Source organism: Macrosteles quadrilineatus, unplaced genomic scaffold (assembly GCF_028750875.1).
Source record: "Macrosteles quadrilineatus isolate MER2022 unplaced genomic scaffold, UCM_ALF_1.0 Scaffold_5__1_contigs__length_97177068, whole genome shotgun sequence".
Taxonomy (NCBI): Eukaryota; Metazoa; Arthropoda; class Insecta; order Hemiptera; family Cicadellidae; genus Macrosteles; species Macrosteles quadrilineatus.
The window spans coordinates 1,511,256-1,529,949 of record NW_026542598.1 but is presented as its reverse complement, the minus strand read 5'-3'; the positions used below and the strand labels follow the sequence as shown (position 1 = coordinate 1,529,949).

General features: G+C 31.9%; 2 protein-coding genes across 2 annotated transcripts in view; both read left to right on the top strand.

Moving 5' to 3' along the window:
• Positions 1-14,502, top strand: part of LOC128994464 (neuronal calcium sensor 2-like) — a 97,947-nt gene extending 83,445 nt beyond the window's left edge. Inside the window, exons 3-5 of the mRNA XM_054419040.1 lie at positions 2,132-2,275; positions 8,344-8,472; positions 9,031-14,502. Coding sequence (XP_054275015.1) covers positions 2,132-2,275; positions 8,344-8,472; positions 9,031-9,207 — 450 coding nt within the window. The 3' untranslated portion in view covers positions 9,208-14,502. The remainder of the gene's footprint in view (positions 1-2,131; positions 2,276-8,343; positions 8,473-9,030) is intronic.
• Positions 1-18,694, top strand: part of LOC128994463 (neurocalcin homolog) — a 176,082-nt gene that overhangs the window by 145,570 nt on the left and 11,818 nt on the right. Inside the window, exon 2 of the mRNA XM_054419039.1 lies at positions 15,597-15,718. Within this exon, the coding sequence (XP_054275014.1) occupies positions 15,649-15,718 (70 nt within the window). The 5' untranslated portion in view covers positions 15,597-15,648. The remainder of the gene's footprint in view (positions 1-15,596; positions 15,719-18,694) is intronic.

Sequence of the window (18,694 nt, the reverse complement as noted above, 5' to 3'; positions counted from 1 at the left end):
GTTAGGAAACAATTAAGTCCAAGGAGCAGGAACAGCTTTTAATTATTACTAGTTATTATGACCATTATTGTCATTTAATTATTACAATCCACCAGTGCTTTTCAGAGGCCATAATTCACTTAGTTGAAGTTTATTGTATCACAACCATTAACCAGAAGATTTGAATTGCTCTGAGGTTAGCCTTAATTGTGGTTCCTAGTTGACGTTTAATTTGCATGACCAACAAACTCCAATTCTCATTTCATTACTGGCAACACTGCCTAATGTATCCCAATTCTCGTTAAACTACAAACTATAGTGAGAAAAATATTTCCATCCCCATTTGATGTTATTTCATTAGAAGCTACTCTGCACACAATACACTAAATGTCTACTGATTGTCATTTTACTGCAAACAACACTATATCAGGTATATCAATTATTGTCATTTCATTTGCAAGCGTCACTCATTAAGGTGCCTTAATTGCCTTTCTATTACAAAAACACCTAATTGGTATTGTGCCTTTCGAACAAAGCTACCAATTACTTACTGGTTGTTTATTTTTTGATTATTACCATCTACAATAATGTTATAATTCATAATATATTAAATATACTTATCTATAAGAGGACCTTTTGTGTCTTTGTTTGTTTCTTTAAAGTTAAATCATGCGTTAACTACTGGTCGGATTGAACTGAAATTTGGCATGATGGTAGCTCACATTCCCAATTAACATATATGCATTTTCTTATTTAAAAAATCCTTTCAGGCTCCGCCCCAGTGGTTCTGGATTTTCCTATTTTAACCTTAATTCATATTTTTTTTTTATAAGTTATTGTTAAGGATTGTAAAAATATCTATAAATTTGTATTAACTAATGACAATAATTAGCAGATGTTGTATCTGTCCCAGCGACCACAGTTCTGTGCTTAAGGATTGCCAAGCTAAAATATTATAAAAACCAGTTTTAAACATCATAACAGTTGATTAATTAAATTCCCTTGTGGACTAGCATTAAAATTTCTTCCATTACAGCAGCATTGTTATTTGTAAGTTTATTCTGCTTATCCCTAGAGTAAGTTATCTTTTAAAATTAATCCTGAACTAATCATGGTAATATCTGTTATAAATTTGAACTATTTTCGTCACAGAAGACAGTTCTTTTTTTTTATAAAATGGATTTTTAAATTAAACACTTGCTAAATGTACTGTACATGCATATATACTACAGTAGAACCTTGATAAGAAGACTCTTATGGGGATGATCAAATATGACTTGTTATCAAGGTTGACTCCTTATAGAGGTTTGCAATAACATGCATTTAAGGGCAATATAAAATCATGGGTATTTGAAAATGACACTTGTTATCAAGGGCCACTTGTTATTGAGTGGCCACTTCTTATCAATGTTCCACTGTAGAACAATTTGCAGACCAAATGCAGCAGTTTTCATGTTAAAACAATATAGAACAGTGTAGCCCACCTCTGTATTGGTTGTCAGGTTGAAATGTTATCTCACTCACCTACCTTCCTCTTATACTAAAAATAGAGATAAATCATGTTTAATGTTGTTACCACATTTCGTTGTGAAACCATCATGACAACCAATAAGTCCAAATGATAAAATTGAAAAATGTTTCGTCTTGAACCTGAAAAAAGTTTTTCGAAATAATCCTTGGTAAGTTTGGCTACAAGATGTTCAGCCGTTATTGAATGAAAGTGTTCGAAAGTTTCCATTGAAGCCAGTCAAATAGAGCTTCGCTTAGCTCCGCTCGATGATCCTAACTTATGAAACAGCCCATTTAATTAGTAATAAAACACTCAAACTTCACTTATATTTTGGGATAAACTACGGAACTAGCACCTATGAAGCGTCCCCATATCAATTATTGATGATAATGATGATGATAAATGCCTTCATCTCCCGCCACCTCTTTCTCACATTTCAGTTGTTTCTTCAGGTTTTCTTCCTCTTTGGTCCTCTCCTCCATTGTCCCTGAGAATTTTAGTCAATAATCTTTCTATTCTTTCTATGGCATCCTACTCTAGATATGAAGGACACTTTTTTAATCCATATGCCGTACTAAACTGATTTAAAAATGTTTTTTTTAAATAGTGTGGTCAAATGTTGATTGATTGTTTTGTTCACAGCAAGACTGTCCTAACGGGAGGTTAACGCCAGCCAAGTTCGTCGACATGTACAAGATGTTCTTTCCAAGTGGGAATGCAGAAGAATTCTGCGACCACGTTTTTCGAACATTCGACATGGATAAAAACGGTTATATTGATTTTAAGGTAAGCTTACTAGTTTCAATGTGTGAATATATCCTAAACCAACTTACACAAGAAAACACTTTGTGTTGTGTCCGTTTTTGTTTTTTAAAATACTTTAATTTGAATTTGGAATTTTGTTTGTTATAATTACATCAACAATTAACCTGTTATTTTATTTGTGTACAAAAAAAGTGTCCATTAAAATTGATTGGAAACTGTTGCAAGATTCAAAGGGAATTCAGACATGATTTAGTTTAATATTATTTGCCTAAAATCTTGATTTCATTTCAACACGTAGGGATAGTTTTTAAAATCTCATCAAACTAAACTGTCCTGAATTAATAACCAGTGTTGTACAGATCTGTATTGTATAGGGATATATATCAGTGTGTATAATGGGTTTAGGGGTAGTTTTTGAAGTCTCATCAAACTAACTGTCCTGAAGTAGTATCTCTGTCGACTCTCTTTTGCAGAGTCATGATGTAGGAGGTAGTTTTGTAAGATCAGACTAGTGCAGAGATACCTTATGTGTCAGGGTGTATAATAGGTGTAGGGGTAGTTTTTTAAGTCTCTTACTAAATGTCAAACTAAATGTCCTGAAGTAGTATCTCTGTTGACTCTTTTTGCTGTAGATTGATGTAGGGGTAGTTTTGTAAGATCAGACTCTTGTAGAGATAGCCTATGTGTCAGGGTGTATAATGGGTTTAGGGGTAGTTTTTTTTAAGTCTCGTCAAACTAACTGTTCTGAAGTAGTACTTCTGTTGACTATCTTTTGCAGAGTCATGTTGTAGGGGTAGTTTTGTAAGATCAGACTTGTGTAGAGATGTTTCTCACTGTGGTGTACAGAGCTCTGTGTAGGGGCTGAGACAAGCTCGGCTCACTTGAGGCAAGGGCTGCTAATGGGCATCACTTGTTACTTCGACTCTTTCCACCCTCGCCTCCTTGCCTCACCTTCATCACTGTGTTTTCTTTAAACTCCACCTCCGTCAGAGTTATTTATCTTGTTGCAAAACCCTGAAAATTCATCTCTGTGCGTAATTTATAGCTTTTTGAATGTTTGGGTTTTTTTATATCTGACAAAAAAGTGTTTGGTTGATAAAAGAAACAAAAACTTTGTATGTAATAAAAGGATGGTAATATAGATTTGATTTATAATTACATTCTAACTTTAAAATTGCTCGTATGTTAATTAGCTTAAGAAAATAAATTTTAACTACCTTATTCCTTACGAGATACAATTAATGGTGGTGAATTAATATGATAGATCCGTAAAAATTGTTAAACACATCAAGATTCTTATATTATAAAAGTATTGTAGTAGTAATAATATGATTTTAAAAATAGTTTACAGATGAAATAAACATTATTTCAGTCGTCAAACCTTTTAAAATTATGTATCAATAAATTGACAGGATTTCACTTGCTGAATGATGTAAACACTTCTGCGTGTGGAAAATAACAGTTATCCTAAACAGTTTTCACAACTTCTTTATGAAAACTCCCCAACAAACAAAAAAAGTAAATATTATCTTAGGTAAACTAACTTTTCCCCTCCCTAGGAAAACAAACACCATCTTTTCTCTAGGAAATAAACGATCCTTTGAAGGAAAACCTGGAAAACTCTATTCCATTTTCTCGATAGAAAAACAATCTTTATCTTCTAGGAAAAAACGTAAATCTTTTGGATAGCCAACTCCCTACCGGTATTTCTTTATCTAAAATAATGTTGCCTGGACGAGAGGTAAACAAAAATATATTCTAAACCTTTCTCACTTTCAATTAATAACTCCCCTATAAAGACCCACTCAAACGAAATCTTTCCTCTAGGACCAAACAATCACTGGTAGATCTTACAATAGAAAAATCAATGCTAAAATGTTATCAAACTTTGTAAAGTGAACATCTTTCCTCTAGGAAAACAAACTCCTATGTCCACAAGAGCACAGAAAACGTACTACTATAACTCAGAATGCCAACCGCATGTTAAAAAGCATTAAGCGGTTTGAGAGAGCTTTGCCTGTCAATCCGTAGGCAATAGCATAGCAACGCTGGTGGCGCTGCCTACGGATTGACAGGCAAAGCTCTCTCAAACCGCTTAATGCTTTTTACCATGCGGTTGGCATTCTGGGTTATAGTAGTACGTTTTCTGTGACGAGAGTGAGATTGTGTACACAACTCTACCATGGTAACTACCATTTCTGATTGTAAAACAATGCAATACAATACTGTTCTTACTTTTAACAAATAGCCTCTTTGTAGGAAACTACTTGACAAACATCTTACTTCTTCGAAAACTAACTTGGTAGCTTCAACGAGAGCTAGGGTCAACGGTTGTCGTGATCTCTTTGCTTTGAGTAACAAAATTAATCAATAGTGGAACCTCGATAAGAAGACCCTCAATTGGTCACTCTTGATAACAAGTGTATTTTTCAAATCCCCTTCAATTTATTTTACCTCTAATCACATGTTATTGCAAACCTCAATAAGAAGTCAACCTTGATAACCAGACTAATTTTATAATCCCCATGAGAGTCTTGTTATCAAGATTCTACTGTATAAACAATTTTCACTTTCAACAAAAGAATCTCCTACTGGACGAAGGTCTTTCTTCTAGGAAAACTAACTTTGGACTTTTGGATCGTCTAACGAGAGTGAGAGCATTGACGTAACCAACCCTGTCGTGTTCACTGGCTGCTTTGATTATCAGGGTCGTTGCATGAGATTAAAAACCAGGCCAGCACCTTCATAAAACCAACTTGTTTATCAGCTTCATCTCCCGCGGCTATTGACTGACCCCCTTCTGTATTTGCTGCACAGTACAGCACAGCCCTTCAGACACTTCTTATCATCATTTCATGCTTGATTACATGTTTGCACTACATTGACTCTCTTTTCTGTCAAAATGTTTCACTTTGTAGAATGTTTTTTACTCGCAGTACAGTTTGATTGGTAATCTATGGTAAATAGTTCCAAAGTCTTTGTGTATTGAAATTTTAATTTTCATCCCCTAAATGGTATTGACATACCGGTAGCTAATTTAATATTTTCTTATGATTTTAAAATGTGTGGAATTAATTTATTATTTTTACATTGGAATATAAATTGTTAAATTTTAGTACTGCTAATTTTGACAACAAACATTCTTTACTTTTTTTAAAGAAATCATTAATTTATATTCCTTTTTTCATTTAGATTTTTATTGATTTAAATTTATTTAATTACTTTTTTTCAAATCTTGTATTATATTAATTATTTGGAAATACTAACACAGTAGAGTATTTCATAAGTATTTCCAAGTATAAGTATATGATATGAAGTATTTCCAAGTCATAAGTAATATAATCTTCTAAACTATGTTACTATTAAAACCCTAAACCCTACTATTAAAACTATATCTTAAAAAAACCCCATCACCTAAAATTCAATAATCATAATCACAATACCAGATTTAAAAATAGTGCCTTGTTAGAATCACATCGTCTGAGTAAGACTAGCAAGAGCCACATAGTGTTATCAACTAAAGGATATAACCTTTTAAAACACAATATTGATGCTTATCCGCAAGAAAAATTCAAGTCCTTGTTTTATAATTGGCTATTAGACAACCCTTCTTATAGTCTGGACGATTTTTTCAAATCTGGCCAAATAAATCTTTGATTGTATAACCCTGCTGCTAACCTGTTGCTTTATCAGGTCCTTATATTGTTTTTTGTTTAGTCATATGTACATATTTTAGTTACTAAGCCCTATTGTTTTTTTCAAAATATTGGATGTGTTTTTGATTTTGTTTTGTTTGACGATTGATGTATAATCATGATTTTGACTTTGTCGATGATCCAATGTATCCATATGACAAATAAAGATTATTATTATTATTATTATTATTTCATTTTAAAACTTAAGTACCTAATCTACTAAGCTATAAAAATATTTTTTCCAACTTCCTTTACTTTCCATCCAAATAACATTAGATGTAAACGTTCGTGTAAACCACAAACATTTTGTTACAAAGATTTCAACGTCCTCGAATCTCGGCTCACTTTGAAGAACTGTGCAAATGTTTACATTCGTGTAATAATGCCGTCCTACAAAAGACGCTTTGGTTTCTTGGTACAAAAACAAGCGTTTTAAACTGTCTGGATAAAGACTATTTTCTGTCATTTTAAATCAAAATGTACAAATTCTCGTTTTTTAAAAATGAGGTTTTTACTTCATGTTTTTCTTTTTTAATCTAAAACACTTCCTTCATACAGGCCAAACGAACAGTTTAATTTGTTCCAAGTTTCAAAAGTTTATAAATTTTCTTACCTTCAGTATGGAAGAACTGGCTTAAGTTAATTATTAGTTTGATTCATTAATTATTATTAGTTTGAGTATTGTATCGTACTAGTACTAAAAATTGAAACAAGATTCCAATGAATATTTCTAGATTCACATGTAAAGTATCAAGAACACAGTGCTAATCGAACAAGTAACATTAAACTATTTGTCTATCCTTAGATACAATATTTTGTAAAATATCTTTAGTCATATTTTGATTGATACTAAAAAAAAAAAAACGTCTTCCTCTAAACGATGCTATTTATTCCCTTAGTTTATTATAATTTTATTAAGTGTAATTACCAGTGGATTTATAAAGGAAGGTTTTTTAAAGAATTTATTTAAAGCGCATCCAAGTATTTGCGACAAAAGTAGTTGTTTTTGCATCCAAGTTGAAGCTCTCTTATGTATATTGATGAGCCATGCAATCTATTGAAGGATTTGTAAAATCAATGGTGGGTACCAGGCTGCGCTCTCCTTGCATTGTAGTTGACCCGATTTGCTTACGTAATTGATATTGGTTACTTTAAAGCTTCGGTACACCAATCTGGTTGTTAACGGCTTAGCAACCAAGTCAGGATAGTTTTGAATCCTTCAAGGACTTAATTGACGATTTTGCTAAGGAAGACATAACATTATTTTGTAACCTGAATTGAAACTAATTATTTTCGTTTGTTCAATTATTGTTATTTACTTGTGTATACATATACAATATTGTTGTTTTTGTATGTAATTTATAATACTGTATTTAATTTATTGATGGTTTGATCTTCTTTCTGTTAACAAAGGAAGTGGACTATATGCTATGGCCACTTATTCCATTTGATTCTGTATCATGGGTTTTGTGAATATGTCTCTAAATAATGTGAAACATGTTTTGTTGGTTCAACAAATAAATAAATGCATTTACGTTTAGGGTTTGCTGAAATTTATTCTAATAATCGGATTGCTGAAATGAGATGAAATGGATAAATGTTATTTTACATTATCCTACGATTGGTGAAAAGTGTGATAAAGTGATTTGTCATTCATTGCTATCAGGTATCATAACAAAGGATTTTTTTGTGTTTTCAGGACAAATTACAATTTACAAGAACAATGATAAACATGTTTATATTAAACACAAATAAGTTTTAATGCATTCGTTACAATTCTCTGACAACATAGGGCAATTTAGATATTAGACCTTTTTACCTTCTGGATTTATTGAATTATATGATAAATTATTAAATAAACCAACTGTCTTAAATTACATTGAGCTACATCTGGATATAGTTTTGAGATTGATTTTTTTAAACAGTTTGTATGAAAGGTATCACCGCATTATAAATTAACTGCTCGAGCATTTTATGATACATTGAAGAGAAAAATATAACTGAAGTATTTTAGTTTATAAATTTACATTTCAACTATTTTGAATTTTTTACAGTCCAGTTCCTTCACAGGAAGGTGTGAAAATTAGTTGTAAGGCTATTTCTCTCCGTTACCAAAAATAAAATAAATAAATGACAATTTCAAAAAACTTGTTTGTAAAAGATGGCTGGCAAAAGCTTAGATTTGTTGACTAGTGATATTTTTAGAAATATCTAGTTCAATGTCAATGGTTTTTTTTCACCTTATGATATCATTGCATCATGATATTTTGAGAAAGTATGGGTGTTCCCTTGTGTACTTTGTCAAAAAATAAACTTGTAGTACAGCAGTTAGTTTTTCTACTATACACGCATGCCCCACTTTACATACATTTCTGAGACAAGCCTTTTTTTCAGGAATTCCTTCTGGCCATCGACGTAACATCGTCAGGAACCCCAGAGGAGAAACTCAAATGGGCGTTTAGAATGTACGATGTTGACGGAAACGGCGTAATAGACATACAAGAAATGACCAAAATTGTTCAGGTGAACCTATATGTAACTGCTATTGTGATTAAAATTGTAGTATTGTCTCTAATGGACGGGTAGTAAGTTGGTTTACTTGCTACGCTATTGGGCTCATGACTGTTTGGAAAATAAATTGCATAAATTCTGATGAAGGGGATTTGAAATTAGAAAAGGGAATTTAGTAACAGGATTGTGGTAAGCATTACTAAAGAAATGTAAAACAGGAATACCTTCATTGTTTCAAATGTATGAAACAATGATTTATACTTTCATTGGGGGTAGATCTATTCTGTTGTGTATTGCTCAGTGCTCAGTGTTGCTTTCCCTCTCATCCTTTAAACAGTTTATTCTTGCATTCAAAACCTACAATTTGTAGTTATCAAGAATACATTGACATGTGAGCAGTTGTCAATTATCTCTTTGCACAGCAAAAACAATGTATTAGTTATGTTAATTATTAGGGTTTAAGTTAGGGGTTAAGTTACACACCATCCTTCAAGATCATTTCACATAGGTGTGTAAGTTTGTTTGCGATTGTTTTAATTTTGTTAATTGATCAACCTTGTTTGGTGACAGGCGATATACGACATGCTCGGAGCATGTTCTTCTAACCGACCGGCCGATTCAGCGGAAGAACGAGCCAAGAACATCTTTGCCAAAATGGACGAAAACAACGATGGTCAGCTGACGCAAGACGAGTTCCTCAAAGGCTGTCTCCAAGACGAAGAGTTATCGAAAATGCTTGCACCATAATAAACTCGTTTCCATTCTTTGGGAATCATCTTCTTCTTAATTTTTTGGAATGGGTGTAGTGATATAGATCGCATCCAAGAATCGGGATCTGTTCCGTTTTGATTGGCCGAGCTACCGGCTTCAAGGGTTCCAGGACTCAAATTCGGTTTGTTTTGAATGTTTGCTGTTTGATGAGTTTTCCACGAAGATTCGGTGCTTGCTTGCCAAATGTTTGTCGAACAATTAAACACCGAACTACCCCGGACGGGGTATTTTGTTTTGTTCTCGATAAGTATTTGTTTACAGTTTAGATGTTATGCGATTTAAAAATCATTACATTCCATTGTCTGATATATTGTCGGACTCTTACTTCGATCTTTCTCCGTTCATCTTTTGAATGAAATCCTTTGTCATGACTCAGATTTTAGACTTTGTACACCAAGCCTCTATCCTCGCTAGCGTTTTAGATCGCAGAAGGTTAAATGACACGGTTGAGAGGTGATTTGGGCTTACACATCACGTAGGACCAGATGTAGTAGTTTTGTAAAAAGATATACATACATATACATATTACCTTTCTAATGTTCTATCTTATAATGTTAAGTTAGTAGGACAGAATGAGAGTACTTCAGTGGTAGCTATATTATTAATTTTAAAAGATTTTGAGTTTAAATTTTAACTTTGTAGGTGTAAATTTTAAGAAAATTATTTATTTTTCAAATCGTTTGTGTGTTATAAGAGTTTTTTACAGCATTCTATGCCTTATTAATACATGGTTAATTTTTAATATCACTTAAAATGCTATTAATTAGTTTATTATTTTCCAATGCTATTGAGGACCCAAAAAATGTTCTTAAAATTTTCTATTGCACTTTTTTTTATTTTGTTTTTTTTTCAGCACTAATTTATTGGGGTGTGCCAAATAATGTTAACTTTGTCTTAAGTATCAAATAGGATGATGACTTCCATATTTTCATACATTGTAGATAATATATCAAATCTTTAATATTTTTTAATTGTCTTAAATACATGGCCTAAATATTCATATTTTGTAAACACTTCAATATTATACTGTTTGAAAAATATACATTTTCCTAGTTTAAAAGACTTGAAATTGGAGATATGTAAAATTGGTTTTTCGCTATTTCATATTGGGGAAACGGAGAACAGGCCACCTCTGGCCCTAATCCGCATATAGAAGTTTGGTTAGGTTAGGTTAGGTTAGAAAATAAGGAGTAGTAAAATTCAGGATTTCAGATGATTTATTAAAATCAACATCCATGATTTATTTGATTTTAAAACATACTCATTTCAATGACTTTTTTAGATTCTGTCTTTTTAACCTGAATGAAATATTGTAGTTTGCTTAAAATATTGTAAATGAAATTGAAAAAAAAAAATTTGTATGGAACCTTAATTTTAGGTCAACTTCTATTTCGTTACCTGATAGTACAAAGACAAGTAGGAGTGATGAGTTACAACTTCATTAAACAAAAGCAAAAATCTCAACTCCATAGGCTGACAGAAAGTTCCCATGTCTAAAGTCATGATAAGTTTGGGATTGATTGTTTTTAGCTACCACTGAGGTACTGTGTAATTCAGTTTTGTAAGGGAAACACAAATAGGTCCATCCAGTTACCTTAGAAACTTGCTGGAGTGTCAAGCCATTTGCCATTTGCTGGTTCGTAACCTTACTCATGTTAGAGTTACGATTTAGATTGTCACATTTCTAGGTTTAGTGATTGGAGGGTTGATGAAACTTGGAACCATAAAAATTTCGGTGTTAAAACTCTAAGTCTAACGACCATAATTTGTTTGCCATTTAAATGGACCAAAAAAAATTATAGCTTGTAGTTTAAATTACTAAAATCACAATAGAAATCATCTTTAACACTAGGATTACTTGCAAACCGTTAGTTTCTTAGGTTCTAGGTTTTATGAGATGTTTTTGTGAAATAGTATTGTTGTTAATCCTTATTGAAAAGTAGAAGATTTATTTGAAAATGGATTTTGTTTTGAAACTCAATCACGCTTACGCTAATTGGCTCGGCTGTCAGTTAACGCCTTAAAGGAAACTGAACTGCCGAACAATTATTTCAGTTGGGGATGCAGTTTTTTTCTGTATACTTAAAGATGTTTTCTATATTTTTATAAAGTCGTGACTTAAAAGTAACATATTAAAGCATCATTAAGATTACCTACATGATTATTGTGTCACTTTTTGAAATAGTTTTTTAATAAACTACTACTTGCTAGTCACCCTGTTTAATTTTTAAAAACATGTATGTTCTGTTACTCAGTATGAAGATAAGTGTTGAATTGAATGTTTTAGCTTTGTGTGATTTTAAGATTGAATAAGCTTGACAAAAAATAATTAAATTTTAAATAAAACTATATAGCAAATAGTTCAAACTGAGTACATTTAAAAAGGTTAAAATATTTAGTATAATTATTGTATATAAACTATGTTACTTATGATCTCAGAATTTCAAATGTCACTTACAAATTGAAAGCCAACAAAACTATAATTATTGCATTTATTTTTCAATTTAAATATGTAGAGAGATACACATACAACAGAAAAATAATATTAAAAAATTACTAAAGTTTGCTGTTATTTTTACCTCTAAAACCTGGATGATATGGGTACACATATCCAAAAGCCTAAAATGTGATACTGTATTAAATTCCTTTTTTTCAACTTTGCATTGGCGTTACCATTAGTATTATTGTCTAATAAATTAGTGTATTATCTATCTGTCAAATTTTGTTTAAGTATAACATTTTAAGGGGATTATGTATCACCTTTTGTTAAGTTTAGGTATTTTACAAATGCTAAACCTTCTTAAAACGGAATTGACATGTCTTAAAACAAAAGTCAATTAATCATATAAGAAATTTTGTAATTGTTATTTTAATAGTGTTGTTAATACAGATAATGTTTAATGGATTAGTTATAATACCATCCAATGAAACAATTTTACTACATATTCTAAGATAGCAAAGATCTGTTATCAAGATGGATCAACAGTTGCCATATTTTGTGCCATGTTTGTATTTATTCCTCAGGATGGCTTAAAAATATATTTGCTTTGAAAGCGACTAAGTGAAAATATTGCAACTTTTCTGTTGAACTAGGATTACGAATCCAAAGCTAATTGAAATCTGCGGTGGTAAAGAAAGTGAGCCGAAACAAATATTTAATACAATGTTTGATTATTAATTATTGAAATAATTTAAGAAAACTTGACCCTTTTTGTAAATTGATGTACATTTACTTCCTATTTATTGCTTATTATCTAGTTAAATCACTTATAATGTTTGCTTTTAGGTAATCTTATATTACGCACTGGTATAGTAAATGCAATCAAAGAAGTATAAAGCAAATCATGACATACTTGTACATGTGCAAAAATCAATGATTTTTTTATGCAATACTGCTTGTAATTGTAAATATTGCAAATTATTTAGAAGCTGTACGGCTGCTTTGATTAATTTTAGCTAAGTATTCATACCAGTACTTATTTATAGGTTAACTAAATGATTGTTGTTTATTTAATTATGTTATTTAGAGGTTGTTTTTATGGCACAACATATTGTTAATAGAAGGCAACCTTCACAACTGATGTAAAACTGATTTAGTTTGGAAATCACCCATTGTGCTCAAATTAATATAGTAAATTGAGAAATTTTCTACACTTCATGTTAAGTATTTTATAATGTATAAAAAAATATGAACACTATTTTAATTAGCAGGGTGTTTATAAAAGAATGCCGAGATTTTAAACGGTCGTTGCTCGGGAATTAGTCAAGATAATTAAATTATTTAAATGTCAAATTGAAGGAAAAAGGACAAAGTTTTTCTCGTATTTTGATACAATTCAGAATAATTTAATTAAATTCAGATTTTTATCAATCTTATATAAGCATAAAACTGGCAAAGTCTGTACGATTATGGCGATTGACGAGTTTATATGATATCTTAACTGAATATTTTAGGCACAAAGACTATCTTTTAAACATCATAAAGTGTTGATTTAGGTATGTTCAACTGAAGACTTTGTCGGGCATTCAATTTTTTTGGGGCTTCTGATGCAGAACTGTTGCATTTCTTCGACGATGCCATCGCTTGTTTTTAGCCGGCTAGGTGAATGTCTTTTCAAAACACTACGGTGCCAAAAAACTCATTCAACCAGCATCAAATTTCTTTATCATCAAGTTTATTTATATTTGGCTTAATTTAACAATCGATATAAACTCTGTGAACCACAGATTACACTCAGTGTCTTCTGTTGTGCCGTAAACATCGTACTGGCGACTGGCGTCATGCGAGTTAGTTGCAATAGTGGCCTATCACCCCGCACCTGTTTTGTGCATGCCAAGATCAAAGTTTCCTCCCTTGCTACATTGGAAAAAAAACTTAAGTTTTTTTAGCTTCAATTTGACACAACAAATGTTTAGTTACCGGTACCTTGAATAGTATCCAAGCAATTACAGTTTTAATTCCCGGCATTCTTTTAAAAACACCCTGTATATTTTTTAAATCAAGTTAAACTAAAACAACAAAAAGTGTTTTTATTTATTCTTAAAATGTACTTTGTGTTGCAGTTTTCACTTTTCTGGTAACGCTTATTTTTCAACTGTACCTAGTGTTAAACACAATTTTGCTGTGCTATTTGTAAGTTAAAATGTTTTTGATATGTTCAATAAAAACACATTACAATCTAATGCGTCTTGGAACTGTTACAGACACATTTTCCTTTTGAAATTTAAAAACATTCCATTCAGAAATTGAGTTGTTAGATGAAATATAACTAAAACGATTAGAAGATTAGACAAACTAAACTCCTGGCAATTTCAAGCAGGACAATCACGATGTGAGGCGAAAGTAAAACTCACTTTGCTTTTTCCTCACACACTTTAGTTTTAATCAGAAATTGTTATAACAGATATTAATGTTGTTTGTATCTAAAATAAACCAGTAAATATAAAAACTAAACAGTTGTCAGTGAATGTGGTGTTCGGTCAGTATAGGTCAGCAACTAGCTCGTGACGGTCTCGTACTTCTCCCACTGGTTATGTAGGGTCCTTGCGAAGGCACAATTTTCTGCACACTTTTATATTTTTGTACTTATATTTCTTATGCACATATGTATAAACTGTAACTATTTATATATATTTTTATGTATCTGTATTTAATTGTGCCCATTTTTGTGTTCCTTCTCCCAATGTGAATTTTATTGTAAATTTGGTTTGGATCCTGAAGTGTATATTGTGACATGATGGCAATCTTACAATAAGATTTTGATGTTTAAATGTGCTTGTTTTACTAATTCCACCATGTTTTATCCGTACTCTAACCATAAATGTTTGGGGAAATAAGCTTGGTGTATTATAAAATCATTTTCAAGCGTACAAATATTTAAACAGATTTAAATTTATTTAATAGTTATTTTTAATAGATCTGACCGGATCTAAACCATGATTTTGAGTATCATTGCAAGGTTATTGAGGTTGAGAGAAAGAGAAGAAATAGTTTTAGGTTAAAGGTACTCAATTAGGAAATCCAATAGGAGACCAGCCAATATGCTTTGTATGTAAAATTATCATGGTAGAGTATGTAGATGTTTTTGAAAGAACTTGATTCTTCGCCTGGTAACTTACCAAACTACTGAAAACTTCCTACCTCGCAATGGATAAACTACCCAAAAATGGTACATCTGGATTACACGTATTTCAGTAGTGATAATTAATCTCCTAACTGGAGTTCCTACAGTTAGTCGACACTTTTGTTATGTTTTGATATTGTTCTCTGTTTAGAAGATAGGGGATCCATATACTACATAATATTGGGTTTTTATAAATATGAGCCTAAATTCACAATGGAGATTTTACTCACTGCTGCAATTAATTTAGCAAAATGAATAAGAATAAGAAAGTTTGAGAGACTCAAAGATCAATTATACATTCCAGAGGAATTGAAATATTTACTCAGAAAAATGAAATGTGCAGTAGAACTTATCAACTTAGCCAAAGATGAAAACTTGTGATTGTTCATACTAGTATGATAATGCTGTAATACCAGTGTGTTTGAAAGAATGAAAGAAAAAAATTTAAAAGAGTTTTATTTTATACTAATTTTTACTTCTAGTAATTGAAATTGTCAAGTTCTAAGTTCAATTTATAATAATGTTATTTAGTTCCAGGTAACACCAAAGCAATCTACGACAAGAATTCTCCGGACTGGTAAAAATATTATATTTAACACAGTTTAAATTTAAATCTTTGGACGTGTGACCAAACACCTAGCAAAATAAAATTTACCAAATGTATAAATTTATCAAGTTAGACAGTTTTTGTTAATATAGCACTGTGTAGATTGTCTTTTTCAACTTTTCTCTCTTTTTTAGGTTCCACCTGAACTAATCTGCAATCATTGGCGTGCTAGTGTGATATTAGATAATGGGAAAGCAGAACAGTAAACTCAAGCCAGAAGTACTTGAAGATCTTAGGCAAAACACAGAGTTTTCAGGTAAAGTTGATCACTATTTTTGACAGTGATAGGTTAAAAAAACCAGTTGGTCACTTCTAGATTAATTATTTTAGTTTGTATCACTTTATTAGGCCTATATTTTAAAACAAATACTCCTTAAATACATATCCGTAAAACCCGATTCAAATGTGTTCTTGTGGTATTATGCAGCAAGGCACTGAAAGTTAAGCAACAAGTTAGTTGTGACAATATTGTGGTAAATTTATTGATGTACAATAATTGTTGTGCATTTATAATTATTTAAAAATCAATAATTAAGTGGAAAATTCATGCCACGCCAAAAATATATTTAAGATTCAAAATAAATCATTTACACCGAAGAAGTCCTTGTAAAACATTTTCCAGGAATATATAGATTTAACATTTTATAAACAGTATTTCTTGGAAACATTTTTCTGGGTCGTTAAACTCACTCTGTATAAGAAAATCGCCCATTTCTGTACAGCTGAGCTTTAATAAAATTTTTGATTTCCAATTTATTAGTGATGGTCGTATCCGGATATCGGACTACCAGATCCGCCAGATCCCAGCTAGAACCGGCACCGGATCGGATCCAAAAAATTCCGGATCTTGGGCTGGATCCGGTTTTGATGGATCCGATTTTTTCTGATTTTCCCCGATTTTTTTTAGTAACACAAATCTGTCTGTATCCATGTAAAAGACTGATTTTTCCCGATTTTTTTACTCAATGAATGTCACAGTACTGTATATTACGACGCCAATAACCTGTATGGCTGGGCAATGTCACAGTACTGTATATTACGACGCCAATAACCTGTATGGCTGGGCAATGTCACAGTACTGTATATTACGACGTCAATAACCTGTATGGTTCGGCAATGTCACAGTACTGTATATTACGACGTCAATAACCTGTATGGTTTGGCAATGTCACAGTAATGTATATTACGACGTCAATAACCTGTATGGTTAGGCAATTTCACAGTATTGTATATTATGACGTCAATAACCTGTATGGTTAGGCAATGTCACAGTACTGTATATTATGACGTCAATAACCTGTATGGCTGGGCAATGTCACAGTACTGTATATTACGACGTCAATAACCTGTATGGTTCGGCAATGTCACAGTACAGTACTGTATATTACGACGTCAATAACCTGTATGGTTCGGCAATGTCACAGTAATGTATATTACGACGTCAATAACCTGTATGGTTAGGCAATTTCACAGTATTGTATATTATGACGTCAATAACCTGTATGGTTAGGCAATGTCACAGTACTGTATATTACGACGTCAATAACCTGTATGGCTGGGCAATGTCACAGTACTGTATATTACGATGTCAATAGCCTGTATGGTTGGGCAATGTCACAGTACTGTCGTCAATAACCTGTATGGTTAGGTAATGTCACAGTATTGTATATTACGACGTCAATAACCTCTATGGTTGGGCAATGTCACAGTACTGTATATTACGACGTCAATCATATCAAATAAAATCATCCTTTATTCATAATGTACAATATATACATAGTGTCAATTATTAAGAATACCAACATAAAAATAATATAATACATAAAATAAATAACAATAACCTGTATGGTTAGGCAATGTCACAGTACTTTACATTACGACGTCAATAACCTCTATGGTTGGGCAATGTCACAGTACTGTATATTACGTCGTCAATCAAATCAAATAATACCCCCGCCGCAGCAAACCTGCAGACTAAGCGATTTTCCATTTGACTGATTGGATTTACACTGAAATGTCTACTTAAAAATATAACATTTATTCTTGATTTAAATAGAATTAGTTTAACAAGTACTTAGGTTTGCTGCATCAGGGAGGGTAAAACTGTTTTTTTTTTTTTTTTTTTTAATGTGAATAGTTAGTAAGAAATGAAAACATTTTCCAAATTTTATCAAAATATGTTCACAAACCAGCAAACTACAACAGTTTACTTATTCTCCATAAGAATAACATGGGAATTTTAAATTTACAATTTTTTTGAATTTTCTCCGTAACCATTAGGCGCATAATAACGCTTCAATATACTAAATTATTTATTTTTTTAAGCTCTACAAAATGGTTTGGAAAGAAATTGCAAAATTTTATGTTTTTTGGGTCAAAAATGGGAAAAACCTATTTTTACCCCATAAAACCCCCCGTAAACCCCCGTTCCCATGGTTCGATCATGGTGGATCGCGAACTCGTTCGAATAAACGTACGTTTACACGTTTGTACCAAATTTCACCAAAATCGGATCATTTTTGCTCGAGTTATCGTGCTGACGGACACATATATATATATATATATATATAAATATATATATATATATGAATTTGAACGGATGGTGTTTTTGGCCTCTAGGGACCTCAAAACGAAAAAAAAAATCGGTCCCGCGTCCAGGTCTTACCATGAGTACTACGGTAATAGCTTATTCCCTATATGGGAAATTCGCTAATATATGGAAAATTCGCTAAAATCATCCTTTATTCATAATGTACAATATATACATAGTGTCAATTATTAAGAATACCAACATAAAAATAATATAATACATAAAATAACAATAACCTGTATGGTTAGGCAATGTCACAGTACTGTATATTACGGCTAGGGATGTGTCGAATCCGGATCTCGAATCCACCGAATCTTAAGAAAAGATCGGGATTCGAGAATATATATATATTTTTAAATAGAATTATGAGGCATATACTGTAACATTGACTAACCATAAAGGTTATTGACGTCGTAATATACAGTAGTGTGACATTGCCCAACCATAGAAGTTATTGACGTCGTAATATACAGTACAGTGACATTGCCCAGCCATAGAGGTTATTGACATCGCAATATACAGTACAGTGACATTGCTTAACCATACAGGTTATTGACATCGCAATATACAGTACTGTGACATTGCTTAACCATACAGGTTATTGACGTCGTAATATACAGTACTGTGACATTGCTTAACCAT